Here is a 21,152-nt window from a genome sequence, read left to right on the forward strand (position 1 = left end):
TTTCAGGCTCCTCATTGTTCTATTAAGTAGAAATAGCATGAATATTTGTCGAACATTATAATATACATTTTTCATGAATTTGCGGACTTCTTCTCTGTCTTACTTATTCGAGACTTGTCTTACTTTTTACAGTAATATGATCGGAGTCTTTCTGTCTAATACTTGACGCTGAGGACATCACATCTGAAATTTTTGTTCAAATAAGCCTAATCTTCAGAAGTGGCGTACCACTTCTGTAATTATCTACAGATTTCAGAGCGCTTTCTTCCAATTACGCACGGCCTCCATTTCGAGGAAATTACCCATACAAAAATGCGCTTGCGTAGTTGCGCTGTTGGAAATGTAAGTGCATACGTCAATTTAACAGAAAAAAAGCATCGTGTGGACACACTTTAATACTGACATTATGAGAGAAAGCATAGTTCGACGTTGGGCAAATAAAACACAGCTGAGATGTGTCGAGAAGGAAGCTACTCTGCCGAGATCTAGGCGTATCTTTATTTGGATGACGGTATGCACTTTATTTAATTCTGTAGGCTGCAGGGGTAAAATACAGGAGCGACAGATTATCTAAAACGTGTAAGAAACCAGACTGCGTTTGTAAGAGTCGAAGGACCAAGAAGCGAAGTAGTAGTTGCAGTTCATTTGTAGACTATTCCCGATGTTACTCAATTAAATCCGTACATTGAGGAAATAATAAAGTGAATTAACGCAAAATTTTGAAAGGAAATAAAAGTTCAAGAAGGAAAAGTAAAACTTTGGGTTTTGCCGCGACACTGTAATTCTGTCAGTGACGGCAAGAAACTTGGAACAGCTGTTGAACGGATACTATCTTGAAAAGAGGCTATAAGATTGTAATATCTCTTTATATTCTACTAATTATCCCGGCACAATTCTATGAGTGAATTACGTTTCCTACTCGACCATCTATATACTCGCAGAATCGATGCGCAAAGTAGTACATTACTATTACTATTCCATGAGCTCATAATTACTCTTTGTAATATTCTCTCTGGAGTGTGTTGAGAGGACTTCTAGGATCTTCTCCGTGCCGAATAGCCGCACTGAATAATTGTAATTTTGCTATCGAGATTACTGGAAGAAAGAGATTGAAAATATATTGTATGCTAATCAAGAGAATATATACTGAGCATTTACATCAAAGGCGTGTAAGGAATTTCATTACATATGTGTATTCTCTAATTGGAAATTTGCACGGAGGTGTCGTTTCGTTGGTAATCAGAAGGGAACTTCCGATGAATTGGAAACGAACCTGCAATTATTAGATCCAAGAGCTCCATTATTTCATCGGATAATTAAACTCTATTAAAGCAAACTTTCCGCTTGATCTGAGGTTTCTCGACTGACTACGCAACGCAAGAAAACCAAGACATTTTATTTACACAGGATTGCAGATCGCTTCGAATCATCGCGACTGCGGACGAGGAGAGTCATGGTCCGATTCTGATTAAACAAGTAAAGCTTAATTATAACTTTCTTGAGCGGCTGTGATGACTGTGATACGGCTGCTTATGAATGAGATCATTAATAAAATACTAATAACTAACTTTCCTCCTCACCAGCAACCAGTATAAACACAATATTAATTAAAATTATAAGATAAATATCATCAAAAATAAAACAAGAGTAATGTTCTCAAATTAAATAATGTGATGCCTAGGGAATTAGTTTAGGATTTGAGCAAAATAACTGATGATGGACCAAGTAGACAGATTCTAAAATGTAATAGCAAGGAAAGAGTGTCTGAAGAAGGGAATCTTGTTAACACAGAATATAAAAGAGTCAGAAAATCTATTCTGAAGATATTTGTCTGTAGTTAAGAATTGTACAGATAAAAAGTTCCGGCGACAAACAGTTTAAACAAGAAGAGAGTAGAAGTTACTGAAATTTTGCGCTGTAGAAGTGAGCTGAAGACTACACTCAATGAGTAGATCGGTTAATGGTTACAGTAGTTATGCAGAGATGAACAGCCTTGCATAGAATACATGAGCGTGGAAAGCTGTCTTCGGACAGAAGTTAACAACAACAACAACAACAACAACAGCGGAAAGAGCATGTGTGATGCATTAAATGAGTTCACCAAGTATACTCACTTAAATGTGGTCAGTTCTAGTCTTAGGCAAACTCTTAGCAGATTTTACTCGAGCCTAACGCTTTGTCTGTTGTGTAATGAAAACTGGATGGCAGTATTTTGTTTCCCTTTTGCCTTTAATCTGGGTCATTCTGTTAGTCTAACATTTAATCGTCAGGTAGATTTATTGGATCGTTTACAGATATGTATTTTCAGCTGCAGTAATTTTCTGAGAAGGTCTGCTGACGCTGTTAATAAACGCTTTACTGAAGACAGCCTATTCAATTGTCTGTTACTAGTATTTATGAGAGAATGCACATAAAGTTAAGGATATTCACATTGTCATCTGTCAGTCACATCCTAAACTTATTTTGTAACAACTTCATGTAGTATGTTGTTACGTATGTGCGTGTAACGTAAGGTACAAGGAAATAATTACAGAAATGCGTGCGCAATCGTACCAAGTGATGCAAGCGTTGCTCCCGCCGAAGTCAAAGCTCCCCTGATCTCTGGCTTTGCAATTTCTGTCGTGTAGACAACAGCTGGACTCGATCCCATACCTGAAATTCATGACCAGTCATAAATACTGAGTAAGAACAATATAAAAGGAATTATTTTTTTAGCGTTCAAGGGTACAATTTTGCAGTCTGGGATATGAGAGCTTCGTTCATCAATTAGCACTCCGATACGCTGCCACCTTATCACTTTTGCTACGTGTTACTTCAGAATGACATATTTCACTTTAGAGTAATGTGCTCGCTGAAATAAATGAGTCCGAGAGAGGTAGTGATGCGAGGTTGATGTTCGGAAGCCTTACGTTAGGCATGTTGCAGGTTACAAATTTTGACGTTTCATCAGTATACAGCTAGAGAGAAGCAGCTTCAATCTGAGAACCACTGTAAGACCATTACAAGCATCTTAATTAATACCGCGAAAGAGAAAGAGAGAGAGGGACAGAAGCTAATAATTGTTCAGGAAATTAGGTGTCCCAGTGCAGAAGGGAATATATTTTGAAGAGACAGTTCTTCAAATGAAGTAGGATTACACACACAATTTGGAGTTACAAATAACCACCCTTTGCAGCAGCTTCAGTACTTCATTGGTATGTTTAGAGCGGGAATTGAAGTGACTGAACAACTTATCCCGTAACACATAATATTAATTATGATAAAACGTACGTAACAACGTGAAAGAAGAGCAGCGTAATCTTTGTGAGATCTTTATCTCTTGCGTAGTAAAGTTCGCTTCCAAGAAAACAATTGTGAGTTAAAGTCTACAGGCGTAAATATTAAAACGATACTCTTTACGTGGCATTGAAAAATTCCTTTACTAGATCAGGGTGGACTAAATTAGTTGTAAATTGATTTGTTGTAATTTTTAAGAGTCAAAAAATATGAAGATGACGCAGGATGTTTCACACTGTAGCTTCTAATTTCCGTATGCTATCATACATAAGATGATTAATTTTCAGAGTATAACGCATGGCACTATACTTATGTAGTTGCTCCGCAGTTATTTTTTTTCTATGTCATGACTTAGAAGAGGATTTTGGCAACAGTAGAGTAGCAAATAAACTGTAATTATTATCTAGTAATATGGCTATGGTCGCCCTGAACTTCTAATGCTGCCTATCATCTGTGAAGTACGAATACTGTGGGATTATTGAACACCTGAGGGACATTTTTGTCGGTCATCAAGAAAAGTCATCCTACAGCCACGGGGAGAGTTGATCTAACTAAAATTATATTACAATCTAGTCCTAGAAATATTAAAATGATTTATGTCCGGGAGCGCGCTTACCCTGGCAATGAAAATATGCTATTATCAGCCTGTAGCACCTGGTAGTATATTGAACAAATAAGTTAATGTGAGAAAATACTAGTAGACAAACATGTTTTTGAATTTATCTCTGGAACGAAAGCAATAATAAATTCGGCAGGGAATTTCTTCAACGATGGTATCATGTTTTGGAGGAAAATCAGGGAAATACATGAAGTATAGCGAATATTACCGTACTACGACTTACCTGTGCCTATGCCGGTTAACATTCTTCCAATAAGTAGAGGCACGAAACTCTGCCCACTTCCGATTAAGGCCCAGCCTACTATAGAAGGTATAGCTGCCATTTTGATTGCGTTGAGACGACCATATGATTCCATAAGACAGCCAGCAGTCATTGTTCCAACCGGCACAAACAATACTAAAGAACTGGCTGAAAGATTATAATAGATTAGTACCAATAGTGCAGATTTTTGGTAGATTTACCAAGTATATTGGGATAGAATGCAATGCAAACCTCGAAAAGGTTACACGTAAGTTACTTCCATGACACAGGATAGTTTCAAACGCAAAATTCGTTTCTTAATACTTTTAATTTTGTTATTTCGTTCTTTTTATTCAATTTCCATCAAATTTGGACTTTCAAATGAGAAAACATAATAAAAGCAATCTTCAGAGCATTCTAATTATAAAACAAAATTTAGTACAGAAATGGTAATTAATGTAACGCAAGTGCTGAATCATTGTGAAATTTATGTTGTTATGAAGTGTCAAAGTGACAATATGCAAGATAAAATGTACGTTAAAATTTTGTGGGAACAGAAGCGTAAAAAGAATGAACATAAGTTGGACTTCATTTGAAAACTTGAATGGCGAATTCAAAAGCAAATTTTCTCTATGCATGAAATGGAAAGCCTACAACCACTGAACACAGCCTGTGTTAATTTACAGCAATGATATATCGACCTTAAATTCGAAAAGCATCGAAAATTGACAACAGACCTACGAAATATTGATATAAGTACACCATTTGACCAAAAAGTTCTGAGGCTGATTTCAATCTTGGCGTATAAGCGACGACAGCTCAGTAACTACGGTGTCAGCTTGAACTAAGAACTGTCAACAATAAATGTGCGTTAGACCAGTCAGTTGTGAACAGGAGTGTTCAAGACGAGAAAAGTGTGTGCAAAGTTTGTTGCGAACACTGAATTCCGAATAAAACAACGACACGTGGACGGCTACCGCGACTTGATTGAACTGCAAAATGTGGACATTTCTTTTCTCGAAAAGACCGTCACGGATGATGAGACTTATTATCAAAACGAACCGAACACGAAGTGACGAAGTGAAAAAATTCGGATGAAGGGCCAATCCTTTGACGACATACCAGACATTTAAGCCAGTGTGAGCCCAAGTTGAACTACATCCCATAGAGGAACTTTTCTGATACTTTCACACGGTTGTATGAACGTTCTGTGAGTTGCAAGCAAGTGGCCAGAGAGTATGTAGCATTAAAACCGCTGTCTTAACTTCTCTCTATTTTTTATTAATCCAGTCTCGAAACTTTTTGGAGTCTTCGCACTGAAGGTAACAAGAAGAGAGAGGTACATCAGCAAATGAGCCAAGAAAAAGATGAAGGAGATGATCCGATTTCATCGCTATGTCAACAGCCACGCGAATTTGAACACCGTTCATTCTGAATGCTTTTTTTTGTGTCGGAACCACTACGCCACGTCGCTCAGCAGAAAAGACATGAGACCCATAAAAATGAAAAATAGCCTGGGCATATAGCTAGACGAGCTGAGGGCAGACGGTGTTAAAAAAATTCTTTATGGATACCCCACGATATGAAACCATGTACATGATAGCCTAATCCGCAGGGCTTCCCAACGTGTGGTCCGCGGACCCCTTAGGGGTCCACCGGCTCTTTCTAGGGGGTCTGCGGCCACATTTCACCAAATCGTGTAAAATAATGACTAAAATTATTGAATAAAAATGTTGCAATATCCAGTGGAAGTGGAATAACCAAGAAGCGTAAGTACAACGAAAGCTATTTAGAAATGGGCTTTATGGAGACAAAGAAGAGTAAAGCTCAGTGTGTAATTTGTGCGCGAATCCTTCCGAACAGTTTAATGGTTCCAGTTAAATTGCACCGTCATTTTGAAGGTACTCACCCAGATTTCCAGGCCAAAAACATCGATTTTTTCAAAAGGAAGAGTGCTGAACTAGCTGCTTCCCAGCATTGCATGAAAACTCATGCAAAAACAATTAATAAAAATTCATTAAAAGCTTCTTTCTTGGTTAGTTATCGAGTGGCAAAAACAGGCAAAGCTCATACCATTGCAGAAAATCTCATAAAGCCGTGTGTTCATGATATTGTTTCTTGCATGCTAGACGAATTGGCAACGTAGCACGTGCATTAAGAAGTTTTCAGTTCCCATGGGTTTCGTTCTGAAATTTAAAGTTACTGTGCTCTTGACTGACGAGGGGTCCGCCGTGGATTTTCGACTGAAGAAGGGGTCCACCAGCTGAAAAGGTTGGGAAGCCCTGGCCTAATGTAAACGATGCAGACGACAGCGGGAAACGTGCAGCATAATTCTGATTGCACAAAGGTAATGATCGTAATCTATGGGAAATAGGAAAGCAGTCAAGAACCAGCGACGGTCAAAACAGGCTGCTGATAATGAGAAAAAGCATTATAACAGGCAAAGGGAACCTACTTCACTGAGTAAAGATGCACGGAGACCTTGTTTAAAGGAACCACTGTGACGTAACCTTGTGCAAATTCTGCTACGTCCCAGTTCATAAACTGCATTTGAAAGCAGAAATCTTCTCCAAAAAGCTGAGAAAATACGAGGGTTGGAATATTAATAATGAAAACTATTTATTTACAACTTTACAAAACAGATACATGTTCTTAGCAGCTCCAGTTGTGTTGATAGTTCGAGTGGAGCGGTATATTGCCCGACGAATCTCTAGCAGTTCTGGAGCGAACGCCAAGAAGTGCTTCCTTTAATTTAGGAATCAAGTCGGAGTCACAAGGGCTTAAGTCCGGGGAGTGTGAGGAGAGGCACAGTTCTTCCCAGCCCCACTGATGGAACAAATCAGTCGCAAATTGCGCCATATGCGCCCGAGCATTTTGCTGCAAAATGATGCAGAAAGTGTAGCCGCTTTTTCACTAAGCTGGTCGCAGGCTGTATTCCAAAAACAAACGGCTTAAAGAAAGATGCGACGACACTTTCTGCAGGATTCGCCCACCATTTTCCGGGATAATGCTCGGGCGCATATACCGGTACCCAAGTTGTGACTGATTTGATCGCTCGATGGAGCTGAGAAGTGCTGTACCACTCACCACACACTAGGACATACGTCCTTGTGACTTCAACTTGATTCCTAAATTGAAGGAAGCACTTCATGTCATTCGCTTCAGAACTGTTACAGAGATTCATCGGGCGGTAAATCGTCCACTCGAACTATCATCACAACTGGAGCTGCTAAGAGTGTCCTACGACTTCGACTGGCAACGGGCTATAAAAAATGCTGGTGACTGCTTTGACGGACAGCAAAACTTTGAGAAATGTATCTGTCCTGTATAAATTTTAAATTAATACACTCCTGGAAATTGAAATAAGAACACCGTGAATTCATTGTCCCAGGAAGGGGAAACTTTATTGACACATTCCTAGGGTCAGATACATCACATGATCACACTGACAGAACCACAGGCACATAGACACAGGCAACAGAGCATGCACAATGTCGGCACTAGTACAGTGTATATCCACCTTTCGCAGCAATGCAGGCTGCTATTCTCCCATGGAGACGATCGTAGAGATGCTGGATGTAGTCCTGTGGAACGGCTTGCCATGCCATTTCCACCTGGCGCCTCAGTTGGACCAGCGTTCGTGCTGGACGTGCAGACCGCGTGAGACGACGCTTCATCCAGTCCCAAACATGCTCAATGGGGGACAGATCCGGAGATCTTGCTGGCCAGGGTAGTTGACTTACACCTTCTAGAGCACGTTGGGTGGCACGGGATACATGCGGACGTGCATTGTCCTGTTGGAACAGCAAGTTCCCTTGCCGGTCTAGGAATGGTAGAACGATGGGTTCGATGACGGTTTGGATGTACCGTGCACCATTCAGTGTCCCCTCGACGATCACCAGTGGTGTACGGCCAGTGTAGGTGATCGATCCCCACACCATGATGCCGGGTGTTGGCCCTGTGTGCCTCGGTCGTATGCAGTCCTGATTGTGGCGCTCACGTGCACGGCGCCAAACACGCATACGACCATCATTGGCACCAAGGCAGAAGCGACTCTCATCGCTGAAGACGACACGTCTCCATTCGTCCCTCCATTCACGCCTGTCGCGACACCACTGGAGGCGGGCTGCACGATGTTGGGGCGTGAGCGGAAGACGGCCTAACGGTGTGCGGGACCGTAGCCCAGCTTCATGGAGACGGTTGCGAATGGTCCTCGCCGATACCCCAGGAGCAACAGTGTCCCTAATTTGCTGGGAAGTGGCGGTGCGGTCCCCTACGGCACTGCGTAGGATCCTACGGTCTTGGCGTGCATCCGTGCGTCGCTGCGGTCCGGTCCCAGGTCGACGGGCACGTGCACCTTCCGCCGACCACTGGCGACAACATCGATGTACTGTGGAGACCTCACGCCCCACGTGTTGAGCAATTCGGCGGTACGTCCACCCGGCCTCCCGCATGCCCACTATACGCCCTCGCTCAAAGTCCGTCAACTGCACATACGGTTCACGTCCACGCTGTCGCGGCGTGCTACCAGTGTTAAAGACTGCGATGGAGCTCCGTATGTCACGGCAAACTGGCTGACACTGACGGCGGCGGTGCACAAATGCTGCGCAGCTAGCGCCATTCGACGGCCAACACCGCGGTTCCTGGTGTGTCCGCTGTGCCGTGCGTGTGATCATTGCTTGTACAGCCCTCTCGCAGTGTCCGGAGCAAGTATGGTGGGTCTGACACACCGGTGTCAATGTGTTCTTTTTTCCATTTCCAGGAGTGTAGATGTCACTGTTAAAGTTACAACCCTCGTTTGTACTGAGAATTTGCAATTCTCTTTCTGTATTAAGTACCAAGGCGTTACAATTAACTATCTCTTTAATAACCAGGAACTGTAGTTAGAAGCACGCTATTTTGCAGTTAGGGTAACCACAACTTATACATTGTTACTGGGAAGAAGGCTCAAAAAATTCTAAAAAATCCTTCAAAAATTTTCTCGAAAGTGAATGGAAATTCTTCAAGGCCGCACCAGCTGCCTATATACAGCTGCCTATATAAAGCTAATGCCGCCTTGAAGAATTTTCATTTATTTAAAAAAAATTAAAGGATATTTTAGAATTTTTGAAATGTTCTTCGCAATAACAATGTCTAGTTAAGAGGCTAATGTTCTCTAAATGAAATATTTTATTTTCTATTACTACTTACGATTCTATTGTAGTACGAGAGAAAAAAACAATGCTTACCAAGCCACGACGCCTGTGATTTAGAGATATTAAGTTCGTCTGCTTCCTTCATAATACTTGGTACTAGTATAGCAGAAAATGCCAGTGAAACACCGACAACTATGTGGAAAGACATAGCGGCAGCTGTAGCAAATATCTGAAAGAAGACCGGAGATATCAGCACAAGTAGAAAAAACACATAATTCTCACTTACAGTACTGGTGTAACTGATAAATTGCAGTTCAGTTATACAGACCACACTTATCACGAATACGTATTTAGCAGTTACCCCATGGCTTCTCCTACTACTGCATTCATTTTTCATTAATTTCCTTCTTAACGAGACCAGACAACAAGAAAGAGATCTTTTTAAAATTTCTATCAAGAAAGTAGAAAATTTCGTAAAAATTTAGTAGCGTTACAAGTCTGGACTGACGTGTTGATTAGTGATGAGAACCACTGGACTGTCATAAGACAGAATAATCCAACGGCGACAGTAACTATCAGAAGTAACGTCATATACCATCCAATAACAACAGAATACTTCTTGAATAAGTGATTATTAATATCATCGCCTTTAACGCTTATTTATTTATGCAGCGTATGGCTATATCGCAAAAAATGTTTACGATTGTCTCAGTTACACACTAATATCCAGGCAACGAATGTGGACTATTGATTCCTCCGTCGCCACTAGTAACTCTGTTGGATCGCCAGGGAAAGCTCTCAGAGGACATGCTCAAATACATGGCAAACAGTCCGCTTTTCAGCGCCACACTCGCGACTTAGAAAGCTGTTGACTTCCACGTGCACAGAAAGTCGGCACACCTTCCAGTGTTGGTCCTAATCAGATCATGGGTGGCAATTGAAAGCCAGATGACATGATCGACATGCACGGCATCTTTATTGGTTTTGGAGTAACATTAATCCGCCATGTATGTCTCCTGCGTCATTAATATTAAAGCTGTTGTCAATTAACATCTTTGCGGTTTCCAGGGATGGATGAAGAGAACGAAGCCTTCCTTTGTTAATTATTGGAATGTCTGCGTGAGCAGGGAGGTGAGGACATTTCTGTACTTTTTGTACTCCTGTACAAGTGCACTTTCCCGCTGCAGAGATGGAGCTCGTATGTGGCTAAGTATGGGTATCCAGAAAGTAGATGTAGGTCTGACTGCACCAGTTATAAGACGCATAGTATGGTTGAGAAGCCGGGGAACAACCTTGAAAGTTCTGTATTAGTGACAGTCGGCTGCAGCCTCCATTTGCGGCAACATTCACCAGTAGCTGATAAATCATTGGCCAAAACAGACTCGACAATTTCAAGATCGCGATGTCTTATTGCGAGTGTCCAGTTGTCAGAATTACTGAACTTTCTTGATGAAGTTTCAGGCATACCTGAAATGCGCAAGCTGAACATGAGAGGGACGAGAACAGATCCTTGTGGCTGATCATCTTTTTGCTTAATAATACTTGGGAACATCAGTTACCGAGCATTGCATTCATGAGATCGCCAATTTTTAGGCTTGGGATGACATGTACAAGATTCAGTATGGCACCTTGTCTCCCGACGCTAACAAAGGCGAGAGTTGGCGAACCACACACACACACGTACACACACACACACACACACACACACACACACACACACACAACATCAGCAGAGCAGAGTTGCTGAGCTATACACTTATAATAATAATAATAATAATAATAATAACAATACATTGATAGAGTTGCGTGCAGTACTGGAAGGAAGGTTAGAGCAATGAGGTCTTCAGAGACTCCGCCATAGCTCAGTTGGAAAAATATTGAGGATGGAATTGGCAGTGGCCTCATACAACAAACCGTTCCAGTATTCGGCTTAAGTGATTGAGGGAAACCACATGGAATTTAAATGATAAAATAATGATATCCGGACGCGAATCGGTATCCCGATCTCTTCCAGTTCAAGTCCTTAAACTCGGCCCGGTGTGCCGTGGACTGAAAACACGTCAGAGATTACTGATCCGTCTGTCAGATGGAGACGTTTGACAACGTGGTCCCTTTCGAGAGGGTTGAGAGAAATGGACACCAACATTTGCCCTCTCCTTTCCATTCCTTTCATTTTCATAATATTGCTTAACAGCATGTAACTAAACTGCACGAGACCGAATGGCATGTGCCGTTGAAACTGCGCTCGGGATCCAGATTTGATTTTGCACGGCTTCTCTGAATCACCCTCGGATGACTCCTTTGATATGGCCGCTGCCGGTTCCCTACTCGACCAACTGCATTAGAACTTTGCCTCTAGTGACCTCTCGGGTTCCCGGGTTCTATTCCTGGCGGGGTCAGGGATTTTCTCTGCCTCGTGATGACTGGGTGTTGTGTGATGTCCTTAGGTTAGTTAAGTTTAAGTAGTTTTAAGTTCTAGGGGACTAATGATCATAGATCTAGTGACCTCACTAAGGGAACAGGACGCCGCGGTGACCGAGCGGTTCTAGGCGCTTCAGTCCGGAGCCGCGCTGCTCCTACGGTCGCAGGTTTCAATCCTGCCTCGGGCATGGATGTGTGTGATGTCCTTAGGTTAGTTAGGTTTAAGTAGTTCTGAGTCTAGGGGACTGATGACCTCAGATGTTAAGTCCCATAGTGCTTAGAGCCATTTGAACCATTTTGGAACAAAACGCTATACTCTAACCTACCCTCCTTTCTTCTCTTTCTCTCTTTCATTTTTTGGTGCTTATAGCTCCTTTAATAATTTTCTTCTTCTTCCTGGCAACCGTCCCAAAGTCACATCGTTCGCTTTTTTTCATGATTTAGAAATGACTATTTGTTTCAAACTATGTGACCAGATCCCCTTGCTGCTGTCACAGTTAGCTCTGGTAAGCGGGTGGGGTTAACTGACGAACCAGTCGGCGTTTCCTACTAGTGCGCTCTCTCCGGTTACTCTGGTAATACCGTAGAAGGCGACGAGCAAGTCGGAGGCCTGTAGGAGGCTGGCCAGCCAATTCAAATTACCGACTAATGTGCGCCCTACGCTTATTTCCAGTACTGCTGTAGGAGGCGATGAGAAAATAGAGCAGCAACTCATTTTGTGAAAAACAACAGATTTTCAGGCTGTGTGTTTCAGTATCTTTAAATATCACGTTTTATCTGAGAATAAAATTGTTTTTGAAGACGGAAAATGAATTACACGGCTCTGCAAGACTTTAGTGGGAGCTAGATAAAGTAACGTAACATATTAACTTCGCCGTGGAAGTTAATGAAAGTGCGGTAGCATGTTACCAGAGGCTTCCCAGTTATGCACGCAAAGTTAGACGTCACATGGTATGAGGTCAGCGTGAGTGTTGCGCGAAATGGGGCTCGCCCCGCAACAAGAGGTAGTTGAAGGAAATGGAGAAGACAGTGTGTGAATCAGCGGGCAGTTACGGTGTACTGTGGTGTTGTTCTTTATTACAAAATGGGCCGGAGACAACATTTGGATTACTTAGTACAGTGAAGAATCATCGGGAACTGGAAGAAGGCCGAAGCGTGGCGAGTGTAGCCCAGGAGTTTGGTATTGTGTGACATGAATGGGGAGTGCTCCGAACTGGAGGCATTGCTGCCCAAAGGAGAGGAGGCTGTCGACCATGGTCAGCTGTAGCAGCAGAGGACCGCTATACAATGAGGTGACGAAAGTCACGGGATAACGACATGCACATGTACAGATGTAAAAATTTGTAAATTTGTGGTAAGCTCTTATGGGACCAACATGCTTAGGTCATCGGTCCCTAAGCTTACACACTACTTAATCTAACTTAAACTAACTTACCCTGTGGACAACACACACACCCATGCCCGAGGGAAGATTCTAACCTCCGACGGGGGAGAGCCGCGCAGACCGAGACAATACGTCCCAGACCCCGCGGCTACCCCGCGCGCCATGTACAGATGGTGGTAGTATCGCGAACACAAGGTATAAAAGGGCAGTGCACTGGAGGAGCTGTCATTTCTACTCAGGCGATTCATATGAAAGGGTTTTCGACGTAATTGTGGACGCACGACGGGAATTAACACACTCTGAACGCGGAATGGTAGTTGGAGTTAGGCGCATAGGACATTCCATTTCGGAAATCGTTAAGGAATTCAATATTCTGAGATCCACAGTGTCAAGAGTGTGCCGAGAATACTATATTTGAGACATTACCTCTGATATCGGACTGCGCAGTGTCGACGACCTTCGCATAACGACCGAGAGCAGCGGCGGTTGCGTAGAGTTGTCAGCGCTTACAGACAAGCAACAGTGCGTAGAGCAACCAAAGAAATCAGTGTGGGTCGTACGACGAACGTACCCGTCAGGACAGTGCGTCAAAACTTGGTGTTGCTGTTCTATAGCAGCAATCGAGGGATGTGAGAGCCTTTGCTAACAGCACGCTGTCTGCAGCGCCTCTCTTGGACTGTGGAACATATCGGTTGGACCCGAGACGAATGGAAAACAGTGACCTGGTCAGATGAGTCCCGATTTCAGTTGTTAAGAGCTGATCGTAGGGTTCGAGTGTGGCGCAGGCCCCACGAAGCCATGGGCCCAAGCGGTCAACAGGGCGCTGTGCAAGGTGGTGGTGGCTCCATAATGGTGTGGGTTGTGTTCACATGGAATGGACTGAGTCCTCTTGTCCAAGTGAACCGATGATTCACTCGAAATGGTTATGTTCGGCTACTTGGAGACCATTTTCAGCCATTCATGGACTTCATATTCACCGGGCCAAAATTGTTCGTGAGTGATTTGAAGAAAATTCTGAACAATTCGAGTGAATGATTTGGACACCCATCGAACATTTGGCCACCCATTGAACATTTATGGGACATAACCGAGAGGTCAGTTCCTGCACACAATCCTGCAACGGCAGCACTTTAGCAAATACGGAAGCCTATGGCTCAGTATTTCTGCAGGGGACTTCCAACAACTTGTTGAGTCCATGCTACGTCGAGTTGCTGCACTAACGCTGGGAAAAAGCACGATATTAGGTGGTATCTCTGGACTTTGTGCAGCAGGCAGGAAGGAAGGTTCAAAAATGGTTCAAATGGCTCTGAGCACTATGCGACTTAACTTCTGAGTCGCCTAGAACTAATTAAACCTAACTAACCTAAGGGCATCACACACACCCATGGCCGAGGCAGGATTCGAACCTGCGACCGTAGCGGTCGCTCGGTTCCAGACTGTAGCGCCTAGAACCGCACGGCCACTCCGGCCGGCAGGAAGGAAGGAAGAAGGAAAATTTGGTTTAACATCCCGTCGGCATCGAGGTCATTAGAGATGGAGAACAAACTCGGATTGTGTCAAGGATGGGGAAGGAAATATGCCGAGCCCTTTCAAAGTAACCATCCCGAATGCGCAAGCAGGAAGGGACGCAGGTCAAACAGCGGGTACACTTGCAACCACATTTAACGAGACTGCAAGGTAAGCAATCTCACGCTCCACAGTGGCGCGGCGATTGCATGGGGGTGGTCTTTTTATTCGACGACCAGGAAATTGCGTTCCATCGACACCTGCACATCGGCGGCACCGTTTGATATGGTGCCAAGAACATAGGGACTGGACCAATGGGGAGTGGGGTCTCGTGCTCTTCTCAGATGAGAGAAGAATCAGTCTGGGTAGTGATTCTGGACGTACCCTCATATGGCGAGAGAAAGATTGTCCACCATATCATTTTGGTGGTCTAGGTGTTATGGCGGGGAAGCATAATCTTAGAACACGGCACACTCACCGGTCAGCGTTTTTGTGACACTGTACTTCTTCTCCAGGTGTGGCTTTTCAGGTGGTACAGTCGGTTCTGATTTCATTTTTATGGATGAAAATGGGCGGTCGCATCGAACAGCGCAGGTGGAGCAGCTCTTACAAAGAATGCATATTCAGCGAATGGAATGACCTGCCCGTTCCCCGACTTGAACTCGATTGCGTACATGTGGGGTGTGTTGTGGAGATGTAATGCAACACGTTTACATTCGACAATGACCATCCAAGAGGTCCCAACCGCGCTGGTGGAGGAATGGAAAGCCCTGCCACATGAGCTCCTTATCAATCTTCTGCCACTGTGCGACTGGTCCCGGGGAAGGTTCGAGTCCTTCCTCGGGCATGGGTGTGTGTGTTTTTACAATGTCCAGCGAAGCATCATAAATCCGGTGACGTAAGTGTAGTTATTATCTTTGAATAAATGTATGATTTCTCTTCGCCTCATTGCATATTTCATTTAATTACTATTCGATTTTATACTGCAGCAGTTCTTTCTATGCATGGTCCACGTTTCATCGAGCTATGTTACGTAGTAGTGACACATTATCCGAAAATTACTTTTGTCCTTAAGTTTGCACACCAGTGTATTAATTAGTTAAGTCAAAGGGAAGGTAAGATGTGTCGCAGTTTTCCAGACCAACGGATCAAAAACTAGCTTTTTTCACAGCGGTAATGATGATTATTTATTATTTACTTCTAGTTAAATGACAGCATAACATTCTTTTAATGTATTTGCTCAGGCCGATAATTTTTTCCTTGGTTGGGATAAAAATACGTATTTCGCAGCGTGCCACTCGAGTATCTTTCTTCTGCATTCCAAGTCAAAATTAAAAATAAAGAAAAATTAAATCGTGATCATCTGATCTTTCCACCTGTTCTAGCAGTTTCGTTGTCATAAACATTAACACCCGGTTATATGACTCTGAGCACTATGGGACTTAACATCTATGGTCATCACTCTCCTAGAACTTAGAACTACTTAAACCTAACTAACCTAAGGACAGTACACAACACCCGGTTATATACTGCTGAACAGTTTTGTATAGAATCCACTATTATGAACTTGGTTGTTCAATTTTCATGCGATCCGAAGATGACAGTAGATTTTAAAAACTTTTCTTTCTCTTACATTTCTATTTCCTCTGACCCGGACATCAGACGATCAATTCCAATTACAAAATGATCTAGAGACAATTTCTGTATGGTGCGAAAAGTGGCAATTAGCACTAAACAAAGAAAAGTGCGAGGTACTAAAAGAAATCCGATAAATTTTGGGTATACAATAAATCGCACAAATCTAAGGGCTGTCAATTCGACTAAATACCTAGGAATTACAATTGCGAGCAACTTAAATTGGGAAGACTGCATAGATAATATTGTGGGGAAGGTGAAACAAAGACTGCGCATTGTTAGCAGTACACTTAGAAGATGCGAGAAACCCACTAAAGAGACAGCCTACATTACACTTGTCCGTCCTCTGCTGGAATACTGCTGCGCGGTATGGGATCCTTCCAGGTAGGATTGACGGAGGACATCGAAAAAGTGCAAAGAAGGTCAGCTCGTTTCGTGTTATCACGCAACAGGGGTGAGAGTGTCACTGATATGATACGTGATTTGGAGTGGCAGTCATTGAAACGAAGGCGGTTTTCTTTGCGACGAGATCTATTTACGAAATTTCAATCACCAACTTCCTCTTCTGAATGCGAAAATACTTTGTTGACACCCACCTACGTAGGGAGAAATCATCATCGTAATAAAATAAGAGAAATCAGAGCTCATACGGAAAGATTTACGTGTTCCTTTTTCCCACGCGCCATTCGAGAGTAGAATGGTAGAGAAGTAGTATGAAAATGGTTTGATGAACCCTCTACCATGCACTTAAATGTGAATCGCAGAGTAATCATATAGATATGGATGTAGATATAAACACCAACACTCCTGAAGATTTCTGTATAGAACAGCATAAAAAACCTAGTACGGAACAGATCACTATCTTTTCGACCATTTATTTGAAATTCCCTTTTTTCCTGTTCAGCCGGAGGAGCTCGCAGCCTCCCACTGACATGACGCGAGACAAAGTCGGTCCGTGTCTAGTGTCAGCCATAGATGTCAGTTAACCTGAGTGAGGAATGTGATTTTGTTCGTTATAAATGGTTGGGGAAAGCCTGTATCTGTAAAAATAGTGGGTTTGTTAATAAAATAACCTTTGCTGCTATCCGTCACGATTTTCTTTTTATTGACATTTCGCAATACGCGTTACGGGAAATGGTTCCAATTATGAAGTGCTTTCTCCGTGTGGTACGCCATTTATTCGTGATCTTTTCCGTGTATGAAATGCTGATTTTCTGCTCAAGTAGACAACAAAAAAATCGTAAGAAAACACTCATTCCAAACTCGCCATTATCTCTATACAGGGTATCCGAGTAGCAGTGGTCAATATTCAGGGACATGGCAAGAACACTCAATTTAGTGCTCCTGCTGCTGTCGAAGAATACCACCAGCACTATCCGACTCGTCGACTTCCTGATCGTAGAGTGTTTACTAGAGTTTTCAGCTCATTGCATGAAACAGGTATCCTTCTCACTTCCTGTTTTTCTTCTGTAGGTTTAGTTTAACTACCTGGGCAGGGACAGCAACATATACACTCCTGGAAATTGAAATAAGAACACCGTGAATTCATTGTCCCAGGAAGGGGAAACTTTATTGACACATTCCTGGGGTCAGATACATCACATGATCACACTGACAGAACCACAGGCACATAGACACAGGCAACAGAGCATGCACAATGTCGGCACTAGTACAGTGTATATCCACCTTTCGCAGCAATGCAGGCTGCTATTCTCCCATGGAGACGATCGTAGAGATGCTGGATGTAGTCCTGTGGAACGGCTTGCCATGCCATTTCCACCTGGCGCCTCAGTTGGACCAGCGTTCGTGCTGGACGTGCAGACCGCGTGAGACGACGCTTCATCCAGTCCCAAACATGCTCAATGGGGGACAGATCCGGAGATCTTGCTGGCCAGGGTAGTTGACTTACACCTTCTAGAGCACGTTGGGTGGCACGGGATACATGCGGACGTGCATTGTCCTGTTGGAACAGCAAGTTCCCTTGCCGGTCTAGGAATGGTAGAACGGTGTGTTCGATGACGGTTTGGATGTACCGTGCACTATTCAGTGTCCCCTCGACGATCACCAGTGGTGTACGGCCAGTGTAGGAGATCGCTGCCCACACCATAATGCCGGGTGTTGGCCCTGTGTGCCTCGGCCGTATGCAGTCCTGATTGTGGCGCTCACCTGCACGGCGCCAAACACGCATACGACCATCATTGGCACCAAGGCAGATGCGACTCTCATCGCTGAAGACGACACGTCTCCATTCGTCCCTCCATTCACGCCTGTCGCGACACCACTGGAGGCGGGCTGCACGATGTTGGGGCGTGAGCGGAAGACGGCCTAACGGTGTGCGGGACCGTAGCCCAGCTTCATGGAGACGGTTGCGAATGGTCCTCGCCGATACCCCAGTAGCAACAGTGTCCCTAATTTGCTGGGAAGTGGCGGTGCGGTCCCCTACGGCACTGCATAGGATCCTACGGTCTTGGCGTGCATCCGTGCGTCGCTGCGGTCCGGTCCCAGGTCGACGGGCACGTGCACCTTCCGCCGACCACTGGCGACAACATCGATGTACTGTGGAGACCTCACGCCCCACATGTTGAGCAATTCGGCGGTACGTCCACCCGGCCTCCCACATGCCCAATATACGCCCTCGCTCAAAGTCCGTCAACTGCACATACGGTTCACGTCCACGCTGTCGCGGCATGCTATCAGTGTTAAAGACTGCGATGGAGCTCCGTATGCCACGGCAAACTGGCTGACACTGACGGCGGCGGTGCACAAATGCTGCGCAGCTAGCGCCATTCGACGGCCAACACCGCGGTTCCTGGTGTGTCCGCTGTGCCGTGCGTGTGATCATTGCTTGTACAGCCCTCTCGCAGTGTCCGGAGCAAGTATGGTGGGTCTGACACACCGGTGTCAATGTGTTCTTTTTTCCATTTCCAGGAGTGTAGTTGAAACTGTGCAGCGTAGTCCTGCTGCCGGCACACGGAGTCTTTCTGCATGTATCACATACAGCGTGTCCACAGTCTTCACATTGGCAAAAACACCATACGACTTAAATTTTGTCATTGGTTAAACGACAGTCGTCATTTGCTTCCATTCGTACTATTCACTGATGAAGCTACGTTTACACTGGAATGGAGTGAACAGCACACGCAATAATCATCGATGGTCGCACGCTGAAGTGGAAACCGATTTCCAACTTCGTTTTTGATGATGTTTGATGCAGCTTCATCGGTAACACGTTGATTAGTCCAGTTATTTTAGAAGAGCGAATGACGTGACAGAATTACATGCATTTTTTAGAAAATTCGTTAGTTGAACACTTTGAAGATGTCCCTTTGGCCACGCGGACTGAAGTGCAATCCGATCATGACGGAACCCCTCCACATTTTACCAGAAGTGTGAGGGAACATCTCAACCGTACTTACGCTAATTGCAGGATTAGTTAGTACGATTAACTGTCCACCAAGGTCACCAAACCATACGTCACTGCATTTTTGTTTATTTGGTTGGATGAAGTCTGAGGTGTACAAACGAAAGACAAATACGTGAGAAGAACTGCTTCGCCGCACTCAGATAAGCAACACAACACATTTATTGTTAGCTGTACAAGAGCTGTAATGTGACATGTACGATAATTTTATTTAATCGTAGGACTAGGGCCCCCAGTCGGGCAGACCGTTCTCTGGGTGCCGGTCGGCGACCTGCAATCGATGAGGATGATAGGATGATGCTGAGGACAGCACAACATCCAGTCCCTGGGCGGAGAAAATTCCCCGACCCAGCCGGGAATCGAACCCGGGCCCAGACGATTGACAATCCGTCACGCTGATCATTCAGCTACCGGGGGCGGACATGTACGATAATTCTTAGAGGTGAATGTGTTAAAAATACGTTTTTTTTCAATTGATACTTTGTAACACGCATGTTGCTATGTTTACTGATTGCTGTAGATGTGTAAACCTGACAATGTATTGAATAATGTAGAAAATAAATAACAATGTACATTAAATGTGTTCTGTCTCGGAAATCAGTCGGAATAAGGCATTTGTCTATACATTTTTTTTTACTTCAAGTGAACGTTCCTGTCATATCCCTGAATATTGACCATTCCTCCTAGGACAATCTGTATAAAGATCGACCATTAATTAAAAATTTATGCGTGTTTTTATGTAGTACAAAAGAAACAACAGAACAAATGGTTCAAATGGCTCTGAGCACTATGGGACTTAACATCTATGGTCATCAGTCCCCTAGAACTTAGAACTACTTAAACCTAACTAACCTAAGGACATCACACAACACCCAGCCATCACGAGGCAGAGAAAATCCCTGACCCCGCCGGGAATCGAACCCGGGAACCCGGGCGTGGGAAGCGAGAACGCTACCGCACGACCACGAGATGCGGGCACAACAGAACAGTACAGCATTTCGGGCTTCGAAAATACCACGAATAAATGACACAGCACATGAGAAACACACTTGAAAATCGAATCGTTTCCCGAAAAGCGTCGAGCAAGAGATAAATAAGAAGAAAATCGTGACAGAGCAGAAAAAATTACTTTATGAAGAAACACATAAGGGAGGAATGATGTGTTTGCCACAACTTGTGTTAACGTCACCAAATTTATTGAAGATGAGAAGGAGAAAGGAGTTATAATGCTGACAGAAAATGAGACAAGAAGTGGAATCAAAACGTTAAAGATAAGTCAATATTGTGCAGGAGGAACGTACACTGGGGTTCGTGTATCTACCGCAAAGAAAAAGAAGCGAAGTTTACACGATTAATATCTCACTGATTTTATAGATAAATGTGTAATGAGGTTGCAATTTCTTCGATCTTATGAACGATGTAAAGAAATAATTACTGGGTGGTAGAAACTTCAGAGCCTTTATCGCTCAGAACTGGACTGCAAGGCTAGCCCCAGAGAAGTGCCCCGCTGTTAT

The 21,152-nt window shown here is 43.8% G+C and overlaps 1 protein-coding gene across 1 annotated transcript in view; it reads right to left on the reverse strand.

Annotated features, from left to right (window-relative positions):
* Positions 1–21,152, reverse strand: part of LOC124555772 (facilitated trehalose transporter Tret1-2 homolog) — a 313,195-nt gene that overhangs the window by 91,952 nt on the left and 200,091 nt on the right. The window contains exons 3-5 of the mRNA XM_047129820.1: positions 9,365–9,500; positions 4,119–4,304; positions 2,554–2,652 (exon numbers count right to left, since the gene is read on the reverse strand). Coding sequence (XP_046985776.1) covers positions 2,554–2,652; positions 4,119–4,304; positions 9,365–9,500 — 421 coding nt within the window. The remainder of the gene's footprint in view (positions 1–2,553; positions 2,653–4,118; positions 4,305–9,364; positions 9,501–21,152) is intronic.

This window comes from Schistocerca americana, chromosome X (assembly GCF_021461395.2).
Source record: "Schistocerca americana isolate TAMUIC-IGC-003095 chromosome X, iqSchAmer2.1, whole genome shotgun sequence".
Taxonomy (NCBI): domain Eukaryota; kingdom Metazoa; phylum Arthropoda; class Insecta; order Orthoptera; family Acrididae; genus Schistocerca; species Schistocerca americana.